General features: G+C 37.2%; 1 protein-coding gene across 1 annotated transcript in view; it reads right to left on the bottom strand.

Moving 5' to 3' along the window:
• The window catches only part of CEP290 (centrosomal protein 290), a gene marked incomplete in the record, with an annotated part of 79,370 nt that overhangs the window by 38,696 nt on the left and 16,685 nt on the right, over positions 1 to 23,989 (bottom strand). Inside the window, 13 exon segments of the mRNA XM_072401222.1 lie at positions 259 to 458; positions 3,632 to 3,739; positions 7,664 to 7,930; positions 11,295 to 11,429; positions 11,518 to 11,625; positions 12,270 to 12,434; positions 14,230 to 14,685; positions 16,025 to 16,136; positions 17,548 to 17,699; positions 18,007 to 18,212; positions 19,741 to 19,852; positions 20,497 to 20,670; positions 23,103 to 23,333. Coding sequence (XP_072257323.1) covers positions 259 to 458; positions 3,632 to 3,739; positions 7,664 to 7,930; positions 11,295 to 11,429; positions 11,518 to 11,625; positions 12,270 to 12,434; positions 14,230 to 14,685; positions 16,025 to 16,136; positions 17,548 to 17,699; positions 18,007 to 18,212; positions 19,741 to 19,852; positions 20,497 to 20,670; positions 23,103 to 23,333 — 2,426 coding nt within the window.

Genomic DNA, 23,989 nt, shown 5'->3' on the forward strand with positions numbered 1-23,989 from the left:
TTTAATTGTATACTGTACTTACACTTTTAAAACCTGTAGAAAAAACTTTCCTTGATTTAACACTTTAGCTTTATTTGATTCCTTTTCATGGTTAATATAAGATTGCAAAAAAATAAATACCCGATCAACGCCGGGTAATCAGCTAGTAATAAATAAATGTATGATACACAGCTTTTCATGCTATCAATCACTCTTTATGTGACCCCCACCTTCTCACAAATAGTTCCATGGTGTGAATCATCTTATAACTAACGTTACCTGGCTTTATGATTTTCCATCTCACTCATTTTGGCCAGATGGATCTGTTTCTGGTGCTCCAAATCAGAGGTGACACTCTTCAGTTTGCTGGAGAGAGCAGACAATGAGTTGTCTTGTTCAGCTACTGTTTGTTCCATGTCTGCTAAACGCAGTAAGTGTGTGCTAGATGGGACCTCCAGAGTGGGTCTTTTCATCAGTTCCTATAAACATAATGAAAATAATTGGGTAACATAAAGACAGTTTGCATTCTTAACAGATTAAACTCATGGACTTTAGCCAAAGTTGGTAAATAAATGGTTGATTTGGCTCAAGAAGTCACCTATGCCTGGAAAAGACCATTGCATACAATGTAGAGAATTTGGCTACACCTGACAAAGCCACAGATGACTTCTATGCCTGCATAGACTCAGCATTATCGAGGCTGCAAGTGTCAGCACTGTCAGTTACTGCACTGCAAGTAGCCCCTGAAAATTACAACTAGTGGTCACTCAGTAGAGCAGGACTGTTCTCTCTAAGTACCCACAAACCCCAAACAACAGGTAGCAGGTAAGGGACAGATGGCCAGAGTTGACCAAGGTAATGCAGGCATTCACTGAAGGAGGTTGGAGGTTCATGTGGCTCTTTGCACAGAGGAGCAGCAGTTCTTTAGAAGGTATCCCCGTACTTCCTAAAGAACACATAAGAGCTCAATCCCACAGTGCCAACCCCTTTTGCCGTGGAAAGCATCGGGAAAATGGAATGAGAAGGCAACCTTTTTCCTGGCACTTGCAAATAAATAACAACTATGCAAATAACATAGATCCTGGTGCTCTGCCTGACCAGGCTTTTAATGGAGTGAATCTTGAGGAAGTGCCTGAAGGAAAATTTTAGACTATGCCTGGAGAATCCTGTCCAGCTGAAGGTCTGGGTGCAGCACCCTTAGCGCAGATTGATGATGGCCACCCAGATACCTGCACCTAAAGTGGATGCTCTGGCAGAATTAAAAACAAAAAAAAATTGTGCTAAAGTTAAAAAAAAAAGGTTAGCCTTTTTACACAGTAGGGATGACAAACAGATGTAAAATCCTAGCAGGTTTTATCATTATTTAAACCTAACACCAGCAATAACGTGAAGTATTCACTTTCTTTACAACTTTGTCAGTTTCTCACATTGTTGTGGAGAAGTTTTGACCCACTCCTTTTAACATTGAGTTTTGCAGTTCTTTGAGGTTTTTGCACATTCATTTATGAAAATCTCTATTGGGTTTGGGTCTGGACTTTGACTGGGCCATTGAAATGCCTTTAGAATTTTCTTTTATAGCCATTCTTGGGATTACTGACTTCCTGCATGACCCAATTTTGGTCAAGCTTTAGCTGTTGCACAGATGGCCTCACATTTGACATTGGTGTACAGAGGAGTTCATGGTCAACTCATTCATTACAAGGTGCACAGGTTTTGTGGCCGCAAAACAAGACAAAATTATCACCCCTTCACCATCGTATTTCACAGTTTGTATGAGGTCCTTGTACCGATGTGCTGCATTTGGTTTTTGCCATACCTGGTGCTGTGCATTGTGGCCAAACATCCCAACTTTGGTCTGTCTGTCCAAAAGACATTGCCCCAGAAGTCTTCTAGTTTGTTCAAATGCAACTTCACAAACTCAAGTCGCTTTGACATGTTCTTGAAGAGGCTTCATCCTGAAAACCCTTCCAAACAAGCTGTGCTTTGAAAACTACTTTTTCTAAACGTACGGTCATGAATTTTACAATTAAACATGCTATCTAACGCCTGTAGAGTCTGAGATGTAACTTTCTGAGCATTGCAAAGTCTGACTTTGGGGTGAAATTGTTGGGATGTGCACTTCTGGTAAGACTGGAAACCGACCTGAATTATTTCATCTTGGGAATAATCTTTCTAACTTTGTAATGATGGTGTAAGGAACTTACCCGTCCTGCGAGCCCGCGGCATCCCTGGGGATCCCAGCCGCAGAAGGAGATGCCGCTGTAGCAGGCAGCATGGCCGAGGCTGCTGCTCTGCTTGCAGCGTCTCTCTCTGCAGGTGGAGGGATCCGTCCTGGCCAAACTACTGTTCGGCCAGGCGGCATCCCTTGCATCTCTATGGACGTGGTTACAGAAACTCCTGTTCTCAGCACTCCTTTGGATGTGCAAAGTAGTGCACGTCCTAGGGGTGCTGTGGGAAGAGGTGCGCGCGCTACCATGCATGCCTCTTGTACCCCCTGAGGGCGTGGCACTCGGCTGCCTCGCCACGGGGCGGGACATAGTTAGTCTGAATTCCCTGTGGCCAATCGGTGGTGCAAGGTCATTGGTCACTCTGGCCATTTAAGGAGAGCCTGTCCTGTATACCATTGCCCGCTATAAGCCTCTGTGAACACAGTGTGCTTGGGTGCGTCCTTGTATTGGTTTATGCTAGTCCCATTTGTCATTTCCATAGCGACCTGGTCTGAACCTGACCCTTGCCTGAACTCTGCCTGCCCTGACCTCAGATTGTTGATGACCATTCTTGTCTGCTGCCTGCCCTGACCTCGGATTGTTCCTGACCTGCCTTTGCCTTACCCTCCTGTACTTTGCTTATTTGGACTTAACCCTTGTCATGTTTTATGACATTAATAAAACGTGATAGAAGGATATCTGGAGTTGGTTGTGGTTTGTGTGCCCAGGCGCATTACAGATGGACTTCAGATTGTTTGTCCTTGTATTGGTTTATGCTAGTCCCATTTGTCATTTCCATAGCGACCTGGTCTGAACCTGACCCTTGCCTGAACTCTGCCTGCCCTGACCTCAGATTGTTGATGACCATTCTTGTCTGCTGCCTGCCCTGACCTCGGATTGTTCCTGACCTGCCTTTGCCTTACCCTCCTGTACTTTGCTTATTTGGACTTAACCCTTGTCATGTTTTATGACATTAATAAAACGTGATAGAAGGATATCTGGAGTTGGTTGTGGTTTGTGTGCCCAGGCGCATTACAGATGGACTTCAGATTGTTTGAAAATTACTTTATAACCCTTTTCAAGATTGATAGAATCATTGCTGATGTCTTTCCTCCTTGGCATTGTATGAACACACACTTGAATGCTCCAGACGGACAGACTGCCAAATATTGTTTTTTTTTTTTTTTTTTTTTAAGAGGTGATCACACTTGCTGATTATCAATTAATGAAGTGCACTTGATTACCCACCTAATTCCATAGTAATTGGTGTGTTATATGTCATCTGGAATTCTGCATCTGAGGTTTTATCTACCTAATTTTACAACCTGATCTGTGGTATCAGGTAAATAAATGGTAAGAGACGCTAAGGATTTAGTTCTATAGATGGAAATGTTTACCATTATTTAAGCTTATTAAAATAAATAAATAAAGTTGAAAGTACAAACCAAAGCAGTTTCTTTAAATTTGCTAAGTGAAGCATCTGAATGCATATCCAACTTCTGATGTAGAACTTTAAGATCCTCTGCATGCTTTTTTGCATTCTCTTGCTGTTCCTATTGAAAAAAAAAATATCTTTTTTTAAACTTATTGAAGATACTTCTCTTTAAATCTTTTTCCTTCCTAATATAAATATAAAGAAGGAAGAAACCACAAAAACATAAAGAAAAACAACATCCATCAAGACTGGGTTGTAAACATCAAATGTATAAATCCATACAAATGTATACTACAAAATCACAAGATGACAAATTCGAGCAAAGTATCCCAAAAACAAAAAAGGAAAACTAGAATGTGGTGGCTAAAGGCCTATAATATCTGATAGAGGAAAATAAACTCCCAGAGGGGAATTTGTGTAAATGCACTAATGTAGACAAAAAAGGTGAAGAGAAATAGTTCTGCTGCTAGCTATTCCATATGTTGTCCAAATCTGGGTCCTGTAATGATGGAGAGGAAGAATATCCTTTTCTTGAAGTCCATTGAGTGACACAGGAATCTAAAACCTCCTGGCTATACTGCCACCTCTTCAAGAGGACTGCACAGGATAACCCTTTCTACTACCAGAATGCTTCAGTTTCCTAACAAGCAGTATGAAGAACAAGTTCTTAAGTGCCTTTTAGTGGTCTACAAGAAAAGAATTTAGGTAAGTAAAAAAATATCCTTTTCTTTCTCAATTCTCATTAGGAGACACCTGAAACTGATACCTTTGGGATGTCCAAATTTAGTTTACCTGAGGGGATAGCAACAGGGAATAAAACACACCCAATGGGATTCTAGGAAATACTTGCAGCTCAAAAATGTTGGCACCTGCAGAGGACTAAACATCCACCGAATAGGGTTTGAAGAATGTGTAAATGGGAGACAAGATGGCAGCCTTTCAAATCCAGTAAAGCTGCTTAATGTTGGATCTGATGAACAGATCTAATGAAGTAAATCTTAACAGGAAAGAAAAAATCTTTCCCCTTGAAACTATAGGTATAGGTCAGTCTTAGCAGCCGGCTCAGAAGCAGCTTAAGCTGTGGTCAGATTATTTATCATTTTTGAAGGGAATGGTGTCAAAGCACACTTGTGTCCTGTAAGGCTTCCAAGGACAGTCTGAACTCAAATAGCAGAAGAAAGAACTCCAACCAGACCTCTGCACCATCAGACAGCACCCTGCTTCTGGAGAATATAAACTACAAAATTCCTGATGTCCGAGGCCAGATATATTGCAGCCGTGTGGTAGACAAGAAGCTAGGCTCAGGGTACAATGCTAGGCTTCACGTATTCACCTAATCCAAACATCTGGTAGCAGAAGAGGGTCTGGCAGCTGGGGGGGAGCAGGTCATTGTAAATAGGCAGTAAAAACAGACTGCAGAATGGACTTTCATGTGGCTCTGCAGAGCAGGGAAAGCACCGTAAAGTGCTTCCTCTAAACTGAAAAGCGTGTCTAAGAGTGCAGAGTGTATGACCCCCTGACCTGGAATGATGTCAACACTCATCAAAACCAATTAGTAGCTTCCAGGTTATCACCTGACTGGGCTACGCACTTTCAAATTCTTAGAGAAAGGGCAATTGCAGTCACATTGGACACAAAGCAGAGACATGCTTGTTGAAGGAGAAGTTATCCCGAGCTTGCCTACAGCTTTTTCGGGCTGACAGTGTCCAATACTTCTGAGGACAATATACCCTAAATATATTAGATTCAGTGATCACTAAATAAACAATAAAGAAATATTATCATCATTATAACTTGAATTGAGTTAAACAAAATTACTGAACACTCTGTCAACAATGAAAAAGCCTCCATAAGCAGCAAACCATTATGTGTGAAAAAGATTATGTCTCAGGAATCTGTTTAATGGAATACCTTACTGCCATGTTACGAGATCGACTGACCAAATTTCAGAAAGTTTGGGATGATTGGGATGCAATACTATGGGACTATATCATTTTAACTGGTCTTGAGAGTTGCCCTCCCCTCTACCACCTTGTTCCTTTTTCCCCTTGACCCTATCTTCCACCTTAATATAATGGTAATATACATGGGCTGTCCCCTGGTAGTGATGCCTTGCCTGACAAATGTTTGCCGGTTTATATGCCATGTTTCTTATGTTGCATTTATATGGGTTGCCTCCCTTCTCCTTTATGTGAAGGACACTTACTACTATTGAACTGTGTGAGACACAAGGACTTTGATGTTATACTTATGTCTGTATTAATACCCCTCCATGCTGTATTTTTGCACAATTGTTAACTGGCAAAATGTTCCTTTTCTCCCTCGCCCGATCTTATAATTGTGTATTTGTTTACTACCCTTACCTTTTGTTGTTTATTTTATGTGACCCCCCCCCACCTAAAAAACATTACAATTATATTTACAATTAAATTTAAAACCCAAAAAAAAAAAAAAAAGAGAGAGAGGTTACGTCTCTGGGCACAGAATCTTATCTACATATGGATTAATGCCAAAAGCAAGTGATCATCAGTGATTATTGATTTAAGGGAATGCAGGGGAAAAAAATTATGCTGAAGTTGTTTACATGCTCAGTCTCCATGGTTACTCATAATTAACAAAGATTTTTGGTCTTTACACTAATCTCGACACATCGACTTCTTATAAGACAACGGGTAGTTGTAAGCACGTCAGACGAGCATCAAATTAGCACTTCAGACTTTTTTCACTGTATAGAAACAGCTGAGATAAAAATGCTCCTACGGAGGTCTAAATAATTGGTTAGCGTTTGTAATTTTACAGTTTAGTTCCAGTCATGAACAGCTGTAGAGTTTATCTCATTGTTGCCTGTAAAAGGCACTTATAAATACAGTGGTGTAAAACATTAGACTATCCAGGCAGAAAAGCACACAGACACAGTACACTATAACAAATTGCAAGATGGGCAGCAAAGCTCCATCTATATTCATTTAGTCAGCCTTAACCAAGTATCCCCAAAGTCTATGGAACTCTATCGTCCTTTGGTTGCACTCCACCACCCTCAGTAATATGCCTTCTGGGAGTATTGCTCAAAAGAGGTTTACAATCCTATGGCGAAGACAAGAAGTGTTCGATACTAATAAGACTTCCTTCCATTTCCACTACACTATTATAGTGCTGTAATACAGACATATTATGCTTTTTACAACAAGCGTATAAATACATTTATTGTTGTTTAATGTTCAAGTAAACGGATGTAAGAAAATCAAAATTATATTGGCTGCGATTTTCACAGTATAGTGAGCCAATTTGGTATCCTTCACTTCCTGGATGTCTTCCAAAGTTGTTTGGCACTCTGCTTTATTTTATTATATATGAGTTTCAAAAACAATGCTCTGGAGACAGAACCATTCAATGGCAATTAAATCCCAGGTTTACTCAAGCACCACAAAATAAGCAATAACCTGGTACCTTTAATGAATGTGTGATCTGAGCCAATACTCACAAAACCCTATTAAATCAGGTTCTAAAAACTAGAGGTACCTGTAAGCTAACCTATACTGCTACATCATGAAAATCAAAACAAATGCTGACATTTGTAGGTGGCAGACAGAGACCAGAGTAAAGACTGCAGCTCACAATAAGAAACAGAACATCATGTTTTCTTACACTGTAAGCACGCATTAAGGAGAGGGCAACAGGAATACTGCTAAATATTCATCTTACAGCATAAAGTACCCATACAAGAAAAATAATAATTGTGATTGCTCACACACATAGAAAGTCAAGGACCCCTGTAAAGCTTTGGATTAGGATACAATGGGCTACAAAGGAACAGAATAAAAAACATAAGGTACCTGAAGGCACTGCAAGGTATGTATTTCAGCATATAGTGGTTGGGTTCTAGGGCAAGTTAAGTTTTAATGTTGGACTACAGCTACAGGTTAAAGTTTTGTAATAAATATGGTATAAACATTAGTGTCAGACATACCGGTATAAGTGGCAAGACTAAGTGATCACTGCTGTTTTGAGCTGAAAACTTTTGCCCTTTTTCAGGTTTACATACCTCTCGTGCTTTTGCAAGGAGATGTTGATATTTTTTAACTACTTCCTCCTTTTGATTAAGTCGAGCTTGCATATTCTCAATTGTTTGATGAGCAACTTTTAAAGCCTGACGCATCTCTGAATCTTCTTCTTTTTGGTTAAACTCAGATATCAGTTTTTCTCTGTCTAGAACTGCAGGTAAACGTAGTCTAAGTTCATTTATAACTTTGTCTCGACTTAAAACATTTTGTTCAGCTGTCCAGAGGAGAGATTCTTTTTCTTTTAGTTTCTGAAAAATACAGACGTTTAATAGTCAGTAGCAATTCAAAGATATATTCTCTTATAGCAGAAATATATACAGGTTGCACAATTGAGCAACAAATATTCAAAATGAAAAACAACTTGTTAGCAGCATCCTATAAACTTTTAGGCATTTAGTAGTAAAAGCCACTTTATCCATTACAAAGGACACATAACACACATTACACATAACACAAGACAGTTTGACTAACATTAACAAAAAGCAAATGCAAAAAACTTCTGTAAAAGCCTGCAAACTAATTTGAGATTTTGTTATATTAGCCTGCAAATTGTGCAATAAAATGTCTCCCTCCAGTGGACAGAAGAGGCACTGCACACGTTTAAAAACAGATTTGTTAAGGAATTTTTCAAAAAGGATGTACATTTTTCATTCAGATTTTAAAATACAACTACAGGCTTAATAAAAAAAGATTAGCTGTGACCTACTGTAGCCAATCTAAATTAAAGCTCATCTACAGTCAAAACATATTTTTATAGTGTTGGATAATGTGGTAAAGACTTTCTCATGAGTCAGAGGAATAGGAAGTGATGGCTGACAGAAACAGAAGCAAAGTATTTTGACTACATTAGCTAAAAGTTAAATGCTCTGAGGTTTTTGTATCTCTTTAAGGTCCGCTACCACCTATATTGGTGACCCTATTTTATCCTAAGTAGATTATTTCTGGTGTTTTTAGGGTAAATAAACAGGCACATAACAAAAGCAAATAGCTTTATTCACACATATGAAAAAATTATTAGTACCAATCAGGAACCGGCAAGAACCATAAAATGCCTTGAGTCCGGTCATCACTTAAACCAACCAATAGACAGTATAAAGAAATCATGTACTTGACTTGTGAAAAAGACAAAAGCCTACAGAATAAACTTATAGGGAACCCTCTAAACAGATCTGCTGCCTATTCACAGGTAACCTTCCCCTCCCTAAAGGATAAGGTTATTCTTTTAAACATACTGTTCTTTGAATGCTGTATCTGTGCTTAGTAATTCCCTGTAACTCTCACAGCCTAAAACATCAGGTTCATTTTGTTGACATAGTGGCTGTGACATCAACTGGACAGAATGTGAATTGCCAATAATGTTTGTTTTCCTAAGCAGACAATAGGGTTAGGCTAACTGGCATACAACATAAGCGGATGAGTTAGAGTAGCCTGGTGACAAAAGCTTTGCTTGGAAGATCTTTCTGATGACTAAAGTTGGTCTTCTGCATAAGGGTTCCCTTTGAGGAAACTTAAAAACTGCAAATGTGCAGATTTTCTTACCATGATGGTGAGATTTGTTGTATCAGCCAGCTTCACTGATGAAAGTGTATCCTCCCCAGTCTTGGAGAGCTTTATTAAACCAGGCCGAGCATTTTAAAAAGGGTTTGGAGGAGCACCCTTAAGTGAACCTAGTCAATGAGGTGAATGGTCTGGTTTCAGATTTTTTACTCTAAAATTGGTTGGCACCTCAGATATCTGTACATCCTAAAACAAGAAACCCCTGCTCTAGGACCCAGCATGATTCCTATTTGAAGGTCTATGTAAAATATAGCCTTCTATGCAGAAATGATCAGATTTGCAGCATTTAGCAAAAGTAGGAGCATCACTTGTTATATTCAGATGTTCATGAGCACCCTAAAAATGTTGCCAAGCAATAATGCAGATCTTTGAATTTGACCCCAATTCAAAGATCAACAGCAAGGATGTCTGCAAAGAGTGAAACAGTTGGAGAATTTAGTCAAAATGTTGCTCCAATACCTGTCTCTGCTATACCCAACTGACATTTTCTGTTTAACTCAAGGCAAAAATTGAAACTCTAAAATACTCCACAGAGGTAATAAACAGAAGGATGTAATAAAGAAAAAGATGACAGTAAAAATATAAAGGATGAAGATTTAAGAGGTCCATGCAGTTTTGTAAGTAACATGGCTCGTTTAACAAGTACATTCGTCCAAAATGAATAATTTAGAATAAAAAATTTGTCAGTCTAGCATGACGAATTCTGTACCTGATTTATAGCAGTATGACAAATAAGTAAACCTTTATGCAAAACTATTATATAGTTATACAGTGTTCTCAACCAGGGCTTCTACAGAGGTTGCTAGGGGTTCCTTGAGCAATTTGTGCCTCTCAAGTTTCACCAATAATCTTTCTGACTATCTGTAAGGATGACAATCTTCCCAGCAATGTAAGAAGCAGTTCCACTTTTAGAAAATTTTGTTCAGACATCTCATTATCACAGAAAGGGTCAGGTCCGTGCTGTAATATTCCATTTAACCTGCTGTATCATGCCAGGGAACTGTCACAAAAGGTGTCAGTTTTAGTTTCCAGGATACCAAGTAATCCTGGCTTCCCCTGCATGTGTTGGGACTGAATGAACTCCTGCAGAAAAGCAAATCATCCAAGTGTGGTCAATTAGGATGGCCGAAGACAGGGATGGAAAAATATAGAAGGGAGAAGATTGCAGGAAACAGTGATGGAACGGAAACAGGTGAGTATAGCAGGTTTAGTTACACTTTATATAAAATTGATGTAAAAATTGTATTATTCAGAGTTAGATTGAAATACACCAAAGTATTTATGTTGGTTTACCTGAAAGCAGAACTTCAAACAAATGTAATGTTGTACAGCTAATCCTGTGATTTACAAGCATTTTCCAAAAGGCACAGCCAAAATGGTGACAATTAAGCAATTCATCCTTCTACAGCTTAGCATAACTCATAACTGGCTTACCAGACAGTGAATTGACATCACTCCCCCCTGTCCAAAACACAGGGAGCATACCAAGGAAGTAGCAAGGCTATAGGAAACATAAGTATTTTTACTGTGCATGTAGCAGTTTGCTCCACCTAATGATCCTGTACATTTAAAGTACTTTCCACATGAAATGCACAGGACCATGAAACGTAGAACCAAAATATACACACGTTCCAAAAAAATGTTGCCACCCCCCCCAAAAAAAAAAAAATCTTTTGGTTTTCCAGATTACTACTGCTAAGTGTCCTCAGCTTGATGATGACAGTGTCAGTCAACCCACTTCCTCTGTGCTCAGATTGTCTAGGCTGTGCTAATGAAAGAAAACTGCAGCACAATGATGTGCTCATTTCTCTGTCACTTTGCTTTCTCTTCCTATCAGCATATTTCTTATGAGTACATAAACCATACCCTCCTTGTGCTGCTGGTTCCTCTTTCTACAGCCATGCTGTGCAGGTACTGCAAGAGGCCTATATACTGAACTATGCTGGGTTATATCCAAGCTCTTCTTGCATTTTATTTTTTTTTAGAATAAAAGTTGAAAAACATTTATATTAAAATATTTGACTTTTCTGTTATTGCATTGAATCAAACACCTACCTCTTGTAATGTCTGACATACTGTTTTAGTTTCCAGGATGGTACACACATGCTCTTTTATTTTACGCAGAGCCATGTCAAGCTGCTGAGGTAGAGGTAGACTGGAATCTGGTAAATCTCCTGTAGCTTCCTCAAACTAGAACACAAAAAAAAAAAAGAAATAAGCATTAACAGACTATTAAGTATGGATAAACTTGATAAATGAACCAAGCAAAAAAACATACCTTGCGAGCAGTGTTAAGTACTTCATGATGTTGTTGCTCATACATATCCAATTGACGTTCGAGTTCCACCTCTCTTTGATCCCAGGCCATCTGACGTTCCTCATGAAACTTAATAATAATATTACAATAAAAAAACTGGTTAGATATATATACACACGTCATGTAAAAAAGTAGGTGAAGCTATATTGAATCCACATAAATACAAATACATCATACAAAATTGCATCTGTTGTCTCTTAATTGACACAATATATTTTATTGACACACTTTGTAAACACTTCATTATTTTTGTTTAGAATATGCCCAATATCTGTTCTGGAACAAGCACATATTGCTGGTATTGTTAATTAAATGATGGGACTAATAAACTAGAAGAAACCAAGCTGTGCACTTTCATGATTTCAAATCATTTTGCATATGGCTTGGTATTATTATTATTTATCAATATTTATATAGCGCCAACATATTATACAGTGCTGTACAATAAATAGAGTTGACACACGGGTACAGACAGTGACACAGAAGGAGGAGAGAATCCTGCCCAGAAATGCTTACAATCTAAGAGCTTTGTTTGCAACATCTCACAATCTCACAAAATACCTTTTATTACATATAGCATATATTTTATGAGATATATATATCTAATAGAATACTTCAAAGAATGATAATTTAATAGAACTTCAACTAAAAATGTTGGTTGCAACTTTTATTGTATATATTTGGAATGGATTCCTAGCCATTCCTATCATTACCTTGCCTTGCTGAACCAGCTCTTTTTCCAGATTGCTAATTGTCCGCTCCTGTTCAGAGATTACGTTATTTAAATATTTCAGTTCTTCTTTCTTCTGATTTAACTCACGAGTTAGTTTCAGGTCCTGAAGTCGTACTTCTTCGATTTTATTGTGCCATTCTATAACCTGTAGATATACATTTGTGTGGTTTTACTAAAGTAGAGTAAAATATTTAGTATATCACTTGACAAATTCTGTTCCTTTACTGACAAGCACCACATTGTGGTCTTTTTGTTTTTAGTTTAACAGCTAATTTTTCAGCACAAGCTTTTATGGGTCTAATACCTCCTCCTACTCAATGCTGATTGGACAGAAAATAAGGTGGTAGACCCTGCAAAAAACATCATAGGCAGTACCCAACTGTGTTGTTGAACGTGCACTGATGTAATCTTTGAGTGTACTTGAACTCAGGATGTGTTTATCTAAAAGGTATGTGCATCATCTCTTTCAAAAAAACATTACATGCAAATCTTTAACTGGTAGTCCTATTTAGTAGATATTCCCACTTCCTGATAGTCGTTTCTGTCCCAGTTTATATTTAAGTATACTATCGATTATTCACATTTTTTTCTAAGTGTAAACAAATGGAGAAGGGAGCTGTGACTGGAATAACTTTGCTTGCATTGCATTATAGTCAAGCTTGCTGTGATTATTGACAGCATTCTTCAACCTCCAGCCACAGGAAGACACGGAAAGCAGCACCTAAGCCACAGGAGAAGATAACAAGATCANCAAGAAACCAAATATAAAATCAACGTGTCATACAAATATATTTTTTTTCACCACATGACTGTTTTCCAAGACTCTCAATGTTTAGGGTGACCAACCTAACACATTATATATATATATATATATATATATATATATATATATATATATATGTATATATAGATGATGGGTGTGGTGGGGTAGAACTAAGCTTTTACAGGAATAGCTGAGATTTAGATAAATGTAAAATATTAAGATAATATTTCTAACACAAAATAAAACCTTAAGAGTCTTGGTATAATTATTTTTTACCTCTTTGCTAACTGAACTCTCATTGCCACCAATTTACCCCGTACGGTTATGGCTTAGCGGAAATATCAGTGGTTGCTATCAGTTGCCATGGTATGCTCCTTAATAACCATTAATTAGTAATCTAATGAAATTGGTATGCCAAGTCTGTATTGCTCTGGTCTGTATATGTAATAAAATCTGAACTATCAGGCCTATTACCTGATAGGGGGGTTTGTGTAGCAGATGTGGACAAAATCACACACCCATCTGTTCATTGATGTGTAACATAGTGTTAATGTATTATATATATCTATACTGCTTTCAAATAGTGTTTACTTTAAACAAGAATGTTTTTATCATGCACATTTCTTTACACCACACCTGGTTTACATCAAGATTTTATCATGAAGGATCTTAGGAGTACATATTATACACAGCATTAAACTGACATTGCAGGAAACACATCTGGTGCCAATCTAGAGTCCAAACTGTGGAGAATAAAAAAATGCTTCTGGAACATATAAAAACTGCAGAACATTAACCAAAAACACATTTACTGTGATGTACTCTGCTCTAGAAAAGTAACAGAATATATTTTAAACAGGTTACTGCAGAATAGGAATGTAGGCACCTTTTTCTTTCAGGAACAAAGTAATGCCTGGGGACTTAATAACTACTTTTTTTAAGTTGGGTTAGATTTTTACTAAGTCTTATGTGGTTTTCCCAGTTCACAAATGAAGTCCCTACCTTGTGAAAGAATATATAAATGTAAATCAGATACCCGATGCTAAATTAACATCACATATCCAAGCATGTGTGATGTTCTATGTCGTCATTACTAACAAATCTAAAGCAAGAATCACTGACATCACTTATATTTCTGAAAATCATAAATGCGCTGATTAGCATCAAAATAACTCACCTTCTGAGCTCCTCTTGCATCTTTAAGGGTGGCAATAAGTTCTTCTAAGCTCTTCAACTTTAGTTCTAGCTCCAAGGCACGGGTCTCTGTATCCCTTCGTTCTTGCTGCACAAGCTGCATTTCATTAACAATCTTCATCTTGTCATTTTGAAGCTCCATCATGGTTTTGGAAAATTTCTCTTGTTGCGCTAATGGAAGTGCCCCACTGAACTGCCTCCTCAATGTCTGAATGGTGTGGCGAAGGTGCTTGGCCCGGTTCCTGCCTTCTAGACGGGCATAATACAATGCCTGCTCTTTATCATCAATCTTCTGCTCTAAACGTAAACTGTAGGCTTCTAGTTTACGTACTTTGGTAGTTGTTGCTTCCAATTTGGCTACAGCGGTTGCTTCGCTGACTTGAAGAGCTACAATTTGTTGGTGTAATTTTGCAATCAATGCTTTCTCATCACTCTGATCCTACGAAAATTGTAGAGATTATAGCACAAAAAGTAAATATGACTTTATAGATTAACAGATAATAATTATCAGCTATGTGGGACTCTTGGTGGACCAGTAAGAACCCAATACCTGGTACTAGTATAAAGCCAGTCCAACGTTTCCCAATTTGATGTTGAAAACAACACACATAACTGCTTACAATTTTAGCCTTTTAGGAAAAGATAACCTTGGTTATTTCTTTTTAAGTACTCAGGGAGAAGGGCAGTACTGTAAAACTAATTTTTCTTGCATGCTGGAAAATATTTGATACGGATGATATGCTCATATGTATGCTAATTCAGTTCCCAAACCTGTAATAATATTAATAATAATAATAATAATTTCCTAAAAGCATCTGTTTATTTGTCAATAAAATTGTCCGAAAAGACCTTATATTTCCACATTATTTTATATTTCAAGAGAGTACTACCATAACACTGATCATTCAAAATACATTTATTACAACATCACAGAAAACTTTTGTCTCATAACTCCCTATTGCCCATATTGTGATCTTACATTATTTTGTCCCATGTAATGTCATCTGTGTAAAAAACACATTTCCCCCTATTATACAGTACAATCGTGTACAAAGCAACTACAATGCATGGTGGGATTGTATTATCTTCAGAGAGGCTGGTTTGTTTGCCTATTTTTTAAAAAAAGATTCGGTTCCAAGAAAAATAATGTGGCAAATCTATATGAACATAAGGGAAAGTTTGACTATAGTCCCGCTTTAATTCAGCAGTAAAATGTTAGGCCAAAGATGACTTTCGTAACCAGATCATGAAAGTAGATCAGCAGAATTACAAATCCTTTAGAAGCTAAGATAAATACACAAAAGCACATGTAGGTTAACAGTAAACATAGAGTTCAGTTTTATGTACTGAAGACAGGAAGATTTAAAAAATGTATGTCATTATAGAAAGTCACTCCAAGTGCCACTTAATTCAAAGCACATACATTATAAACAGATTACAGTTTGTATCAGCTAAATAAAATGCATTACCAGCAAGCAGTCTGAGCCAATCTCACATTTTACTGTAAAAAAAAAGAACAATTTTTTGCTAATTTTTTTGCTATGAAGGTAACATCTGTACAGTATTTTATGAAGCTGAATCCAAAATCTAAAAGCAGAAAAATTGGAACCGAGTCAGGTATTTATCACTTCCATAGAAAATATAATTTAAAGAATTTACCGACCATGAACAATGTTTGGCATGTGTTAATTTAAGACAGCTGTTGCAGCAAACACAACAAAAACTTCAGTCACTTAGCACATTTATCAGCACAGTCTTGTCCAGGCAGAAGTACTAACCTGAAAATCCAGGACTTGTTTCCGAAGAGATTCCACTTCCTTTTCTCTTGACTGCTGGCGGTTAACCAGCGTGGAAACTTGTGCTTTGGCAATATCAGTAAGGCTGCGTAACCTAATAAAAGAAGCACACACACAGGTGGTGGGAAAAAAAGAAATGACCTAAATTCTACATTTGTAAATTTTGTTAAATTTGTATTTTCATTGTTCCCAAACAGTGATTTGCTGTCCAAGAACTTGAACAAAGTATATTTAAAGTTTTATACATAAATAGCATATCTGTTTTTATTCAGCAAAGCAACTTAGAGTTTCAAAACTCAGGGTAAATGTTGACTTTTCAGCTTGAAAGATAAAGCTGCCTAGGTTGTACTTTTATTTGTCTAAGGGGCATGGATGTGTGGTAGGGCATGGACTTACCAACTGGATATGCTATATTGAAAGGAACCCAGTGCTCAGGAGCTCCTGAGTGTCTAACAAGGATTGAATGCAATATATGAGGGTAACTCTAGTTTCTAAGATTTTTAGATTTAGAGTATTGGTATTAAAAGATCAGTGATTTATATATTGCATTAGCAGAGAAATCCTCTTAAAATGTAAACAACGTGGGAAAGTTTAATTAGCAAACAGTAAAGCTATGTGCACATGTCCAACAGTTCTCGCCCAATAATCAGCTCAGGGCCGAAAATCTGGCGTGTGTACAGCGCCAGTGGTCCATCGTCTGAACGACTGTCCTGGCGGATCCACGGACTATGGAGAACTAACGATCGTAATGCAAGGGCCGCTCCGTTGCTCCCTCCTCCCCTCTGCATAGAGCAGAACAGTGCTGTATGTAAAGCACTTGTTCATGCATTGTGCAATAATAGTTGTTGGAAAGGATGGTGAAAGATCCTTTCCAACAACTAATATTGCACGTGTGTATGCGGCCTAATGACCAATGCAGTACAATGCTTATAATACATTTTAAGTAATTCAAATACCCTATAGTTACCCTTATCAATATTCAATCATGAATATCAAGATATATATCATAGTTCTCCCCAGAGGTTTTTAGCCGGTTGCTCCGCCCGGCTGATTTGAATACCCCGCCCAGCTCTCGGCAGCTCTCATCCTCTACCCATGGCATAAACAACTGGAAGCACTAAATTTGCCGTGTTTTGCCACACCCCCTTTTTTACCACCCGGCTACAGCTTCCTACCACCCGGCTGAAAAAAATTTCTGGGGAGAACACTGTATATATTTAAACCTCGATTGCTTTGCCAAATTATAACATGCTAAACATAATTAAACACAAATGAGAAGTATCATTGAATATCTGCACAAATTCATGGCAGAAAACAGACTTATGGGAACACAATCATGTTTGTGGTTTACCAAAAGTATTATGTTTTACTGAAGATAATAGTTACAGTATGTGGTTAATGCCACTTGACAGGAATATAGATTTGTGAAAGTAAAAATACTCGGCAAAGTACTAAAGTTTATTTGATGTCTCTTTATCAAATATTGAAAATGGACACAAACTTACTTGGAGACCTCCACCTTCAGTTCGGCTTCATTCTTCTCCAGCTCTAGTATTCTCCTCCGATCTGCATCATACACAGCTTTACTCACACTGTTCGCAAGTTCATCCCTCAATGCTTGCTCCACCTTTTGTGCCTCAAGATTGATTTTTGTAATCTGTGAAAATGTTAACAAATAGGTAAATAAATAGCAACTGCTAAACTCCACCTAGAGTTTGGAAAATACAGAGGAGTCAAAATCTTGCTAGGAAATACTCCTGCAAAATACTAAGGTGTCTTCTCATCAGGCTTTGTCAGCTGTGTACTTCACAGGAATCATACTGGAATATCATCATGACATCATGCCCATCAAGCACATCAGATCATTTTTAAAAAGGGGTCCAGACAATATATGTGGTTTCTGCATTCTAAATGACAATAATAATAGTGTAATGAAAAGGAAATATGGACAGAAAAATTCTTACCTCAGCAAACTTGGACTCTAGTTCAAAGTTACGTTCCTCCACCTGTTTCAAGGAAGTCCTTAGGTGCTCATACATCTTTTGAGAATGCTCTGCTCTTTGTCTTTCATTAAGCTCTTTCATTTCCAGCATTGTGATTTTTTTGGAAATTGACACGATTTCATTATTAGTAATCGCTTTGGTAGCTTTGTCAATTGTAGAATTACCTCCTATAGGAAAAAATTAGGGGAGGTAAATCCTTAGTCTAAAAAAGTGTTTTTAAGAAAAACAGTGTGAAATCGCATGGCTGGCGGCTCCAGGGCACACAGCTACCGCAGCGCAAATCCTAAACAGAAACCGCATGGCCTAAAGTGAGTTGTCACATTTGGGAACCATCTGAAACTTGGGATACCTGGATTATGTTTAAATACTCAGATTTGTATACTGCTGTGATGGAACAAACAGTGTGCTAGAATATAAAAATAAAAAATAAAAAAGTATAAAAATATTTACAATGTGTGATACGCCACTTTTTCTATGTGTTTATAAATGGTTTGGATTAGTTAACAGAACATTTTGTACACTAAACATACAATATATAGAAATATATGGTTTCTACGATAACTGTAATACAATTGTATTGCATTGTTTATTTTTTGTACCTTTTTTTTTTATTTATTTGTAGCACTACAATTACATGTTAAAATATTTTTTTTTGTAACTGCTATGTGAAACAACATTTGTACGGATATTGTTATGATCTATATATATATTAATATGTGCTACAGACGTAAACAATTTATACCTTTTTCTTTTTCAAATAAAGCTTTAAGTGTGAAAGAAAAAATTTTCAGTCTGACACATTTGATTTTGTCTCATGCACACATTCTACTGTTGTTCCATTCACATTTACTGTATAAAGTTTGAATGATAAAAGTCACTTTAGCAATCAAACATGCACTGTATGAAAAATCTTGTTGGGATGATGAAATCAAGAGAACACAATTCTTACCTGCTCTCGTTGAAACCCTTCTGGCTCTCTAACTGCATTTGCCACAAGGCAAAAAGCCTGGCCAGTTGTTTAAGTAATGGTTAGAATCTGCTAATTTGACCAAATATCTCTGGGGTAGGGCCACATGATGAGCACTGTAAGGAACCTAACCTAGCATTTTACCATGAAATGCAACTATTTCAGCTATGTTACTCACTAATGCAGCAAGAAAGTCTGACTTTAACTTTACCCTAAAAAGATTTTGTGACAAAATAAGAACCACACTCATAACATTGGTAAGGAAGAATTCCTAAGGGATAATAATATATAATTGTATAACTAATACTAAGAAAAGGAAAAAAGCTGGAGGGTACAGATAAAAACTTTGTGTAATTGATGAGTCAGAATTATTAAACACTGCAAACATCTTTTCATGGCTGTGCCCCTTCTCAGAAATGAGAATTGCAAATTGCAAAAGGATCCACATTATTGTTTATACATATTCTATTTTAATACATTTGATCAACATTTACAGACATATGGCTGTGCTGGTCGATCAGTATTGAAGTTCTGTCATGACCTCAACATTCACAAATGTATTTTATGAACCCTTTACAAATGAACTTTTTTAACCGTGCTAACAGAATAATGTATAGCATCAAGTTAGAAATTAATTCAGCAGCTTACTGTAATCAAAATAATGTCCAACAGCACAATTCTGTGCTCGTAAAGAACGATAAACATAGATGGAAATCTGCTGTACATACCTAGTGTACCTATGTGTTCCCAAGCCTGCTCAAGTGTATTCAGTTTTTCTTTAGTGATTTCCAACTCTTTCATGTAAGACGTGATCTGCGATTTCAGGGATGTATTTTCATGCTGTTAGAAGAAACAATGAAGTTTAACAATTTTTTTTTTTTACAAGAACGCCAAATTTTGTACAGTACATTTTTCAATGAGTAATGACTGGTGTGAAACCACAAACTGCACCACGGGTAACCAGATTTGCACACTACAGACCCAGTGTAAAACAAGCGGTCATTGAATTTACACTGGAGTGGTTTACCACCGCCACAGCAAAAAATGGTTACCAACCTTTCCCATTCACTTGAACAGGTGAGGTTGGGATTGGGGTTGAGTCAACAGCAGAACACTGTAGCTACCCAGGGGTCTAAAAGAGTCCCATAGGTAGTTTTGCAAACCTTGAAGCTGTGTGCATGAGCTTTATTATGTCATGTTCCCATGGCTTTTCTTTAGGAACTATTCTGGTCTAATGATGCTTTAATTTATAGATCAATCACCTTTATTAAAAATCATTTTTAGAGATTAATACTATTACTACTAGAAGGATAACAACTATTTAGTGCTTTTTTATATGTCCCTAAGTGAAGTGTCTATTTTTTTTATTTATAAATGACAACTAGCAAAGTGTCTTTTCTTTATATGTGGCCACTAGTGAAGTGGTGATTACTACCAGGAGACAAAAGGACTTGGTTATGCTTCATTGTAAATGTACAACTTACCTCCAAATGCTTCAAGTTTGCAGTCCTCTGTACAAGCAAGTTATCCTTCTGCAGCATATCCCTATATTTAGCTGTTAGCTCATTGTACTGTTTATTGGCTTTTTCCAATTCTGAAGAAGGTACATTGTCATCCAGGGCTTTTTGCAAAGCCGCCATTTTGAAAGCAGAAATTTCCTGTTGAGGAAAAAAAAAATACAATTTGAAAATGTCTAGTAGCTGCAGAACAATCCCAACTCATTACACTTCCACCACCTGCTTCACAGCTGGTATGAGCTGTTTGTGCTGGTTTTTGCCAAATGTGGCACTGTGCATTTTGTGATTTGTTAATTTGCAACTATGCATTCCAAATCCATCCTTCAGAGGTAGCCTCTTTAAAAAGGCTTTCTTAGTTCATGATACACAAATCTTAGAATATGAAATGGGAAATTTAAGTAAGAATGCTTTCACAAATTGAAATTCTATTTGTTTATGAATTTACAAAATAAAAAGTGAAGAAAACTCTAAATTAAATCAATATTTCATGTGAGTACCCTTTGCCTTCAAACCAAGAGGGATTTTGTAGGATGAACCAATTATATCACACAGGTGATGATGATCATCAATTTCATATGTAGGTTGTAACAAACTGAAACAAAAACAGTTGTGTATGAGGTTTACAATAGTACAATATTCAGGACCCTAGATGCAGTGGTCAGCCAAGTAAACAGTGTGGCAGCTAAAAGACCCATCATGCTTACTTCCCTTCGAAATCTGAAGTTGTCCAGCAGAGCCATCAGCTTAAAAATAGCAGAAACCTACTTAACGCAGGTACACTCATCTACTGTCTGGAGAAGTCTGGCTAGAAGGTGTCTTCATGGGGGAGTTGTGACCAAAAAGCCAATTATGACACATAAACAAGGCCAAGTGACCTAATATATGAAAACATGACAACTGGGATGTAGAAAAATGGTAGCAGGTGCTCTGATCTAATGGGCCTGATTTATTAAAGCTCTCCAAGGCTGGAGAGAATACACTTTCATCAGTGAAGCTGAGGGTTCCAGCAAACCTGAAATGGATCTGGTTCCAAGTTCAAAACATTTGCCAGCAAATGACTTTGAAGAAATCCACTCCATGTTTGCTGGATCACCCAGCTTCACTGTTGTATTCTCTCCAGCTTTGGGGAGCTTTAATAAATCAGGCTCAATGAGTCAAAAGTTTAACCATTGGGCTGCAGCAGAAAACAGTTTGTTCGCCAAAAGTCTGGAGAGCGGTACAATTATGAGTGTCTGAAAGCAAAGAATTGTGGTGGAGACTCCATGCAGGTTTGAGGTTGCATTTCTGCAAACAGAGTAGGATATACAGAACAAGGTGCCTGTTGAATACCTTTCAAAAACTGTACGCAAATGCACCTAGAGCAATTGATGCGGTTATGAAGGAAAATAGTGGTCACACCAAATATTGATTTAATTTAGATTTCTCTTCTGTTCATTTACTTTGCATTGTTAAGTGACAAAAAGTTCAAAACTATTAACACTTCTATTTCTAAAAGCATTCTTACTTTGCACCATTTTTTCACTCTTAAAACTATTGCACATGTTATTTGCTGTGGTTATTTCAATCATTGCCATAATACAATTATAAAAACATGTCATAACAAATAAATACATTTTTGCAACAACTCCAAATCAATTAATATAGTTAAAATAAAGCAATTTCTTCTACAGGTAATCCTACTCCTGGCAGCCACCCCAGTAGAGAAAATAGAATTTCTACCTGCAGGGTCAGATCTGGTTTTCTACAAATGAGAAAAGTATAATAGGATTTATTAACATGTTAAGACTAATCATTGTCAACCTACAAAAGTAAAATTTAAATGAAAGTTATCAGGAGGGGTGAAAAAGAATGCACATGGTAAAAAAAAACAATTTACCATGTACAGGGATTTAACATTTTGGTGATCACCTCCACTTTACCACCAGGAGCTGTCTACATTCTTTAATTTTAATTTTAATTATAGACGGTAATCTATAATTACTTGGGAAGTTGATTTGTTTTAATAAATGTGAAAGGATAAATGCAAAAAGCCTAGAGATCAGTCTGGATACAACTTTTTGGTTGAAACAATAAAAGGATCTGTCAAAAATTAAACTGTTGGCAGACCCTTTCATCATACCAAAAAAAAAAAACCAAATGAATATCCAGACTCATCATACAAACTGACCCTCCGTGAAACCTGGCTGGGACCACTACAGTAACCATTTGGTTTATTCAAAGACTTCAGCACCCAAAAAAAGAGCAATCCACTAACATTGTGCAGAAGAGAGTTAAAATTGGTTGATGTTATGCCATAAAGCCTGTACACATTCTGTATGTTTTTATTAAAACCATAATCTTTATTAAAAACTCAATTTGGTAACTATATTACCAGCTAGTAATTCAGTATACCAATATCAAGATCACTTCTTTTGATTAGCCATTGTGTTCAAGACTTTGCATATTAATATTTCTGTTAAAAATTGTGGTGTTAGGAGTACCTTTTATTTTGCTAGAGGAAATGATGGTATTTAACAGGTGAATGTCATTTCTTTTGAAAAAAAAAACAGCATACCACAGGGATTTCACCATACCTTATACCTCTGCAGGTACCCAATTCTTTCCCCAACTGCAGCCTCCATGTCAGATATTTCATCCCTTAGCTTGCCATTTTCTTTCCGCAGGTACTGTTCCATTTCCAGTAATGTTGTGTATCGCCTGGTTAGTGACTTTTCATTTACTCGCAATACAGTCATCTTTCTGGCATTTTCAGCCAGCAGTTTTTTAATTTGATCTGGGCTCGATTTTAATGATTCTAACAATTTCTGTTGTGGAGAAAGACAGAAAAGTCATTACACGTACAAAAAGCAATCCATTAGAAATAGTTTCCTTAAAAAATAACACAGGCACAGGATGTATATTGATCAGCCAAAACATTTAAACTATTGACAGTAGAAGAAAATACCATTAATGATCTTGTTACAATGATTTGTCAAGAAGTGTAAAGGATTATAAAGAAAGTGAAGTCCGTTTCTGAAGTTGATGCACTGTATACAGGCAAAATATATTATATATATATATATGTTATATTGTAATGATTGAAGTGATTTGGGCAAAGCTAAACTGTGATGGCATGAGGACCACATCACCAGAGTCAGAGAATTTCTAAATTTCCCAGTATGCCAAGGTCTCTGGCAACAGGCTCATTGATGCTCAGGGTAGAGGGAACTAGACTTTTTGATAGGATCAATACTATAATATCAAAATAATTAACCACCCTACCGCTAAACCCGACCTTGGTTCGGGTTAAAAAAAATTGCAATTATCGATAAACCCGAACTTTTCTCACTGTATGAAAACACAGTGAGAAAAGTTCGGGTTTATCGATCACTTACCTGGTCCCGCTGTGATCATCCAGCGTCCTTCTCCAGCCTCGATCTCCCTCTCCAGCGTCGGGTGCCTTCTCCGAGAAGAAGAAGCC

Source organism: Pyxicephalus adspersus, chromosome 2 (assembly GCF_032062135.1).
Source record: "Pyxicephalus adspersus chromosome 2, UCB_Pads_2.0, whole genome shotgun sequence".
Lineage (NCBI taxonomy): Eukaryota > Metazoa > Chordata > Amphibia > Anura > Pyxicephalidae > Pyxicephalus > Pyxicephalus adspersus.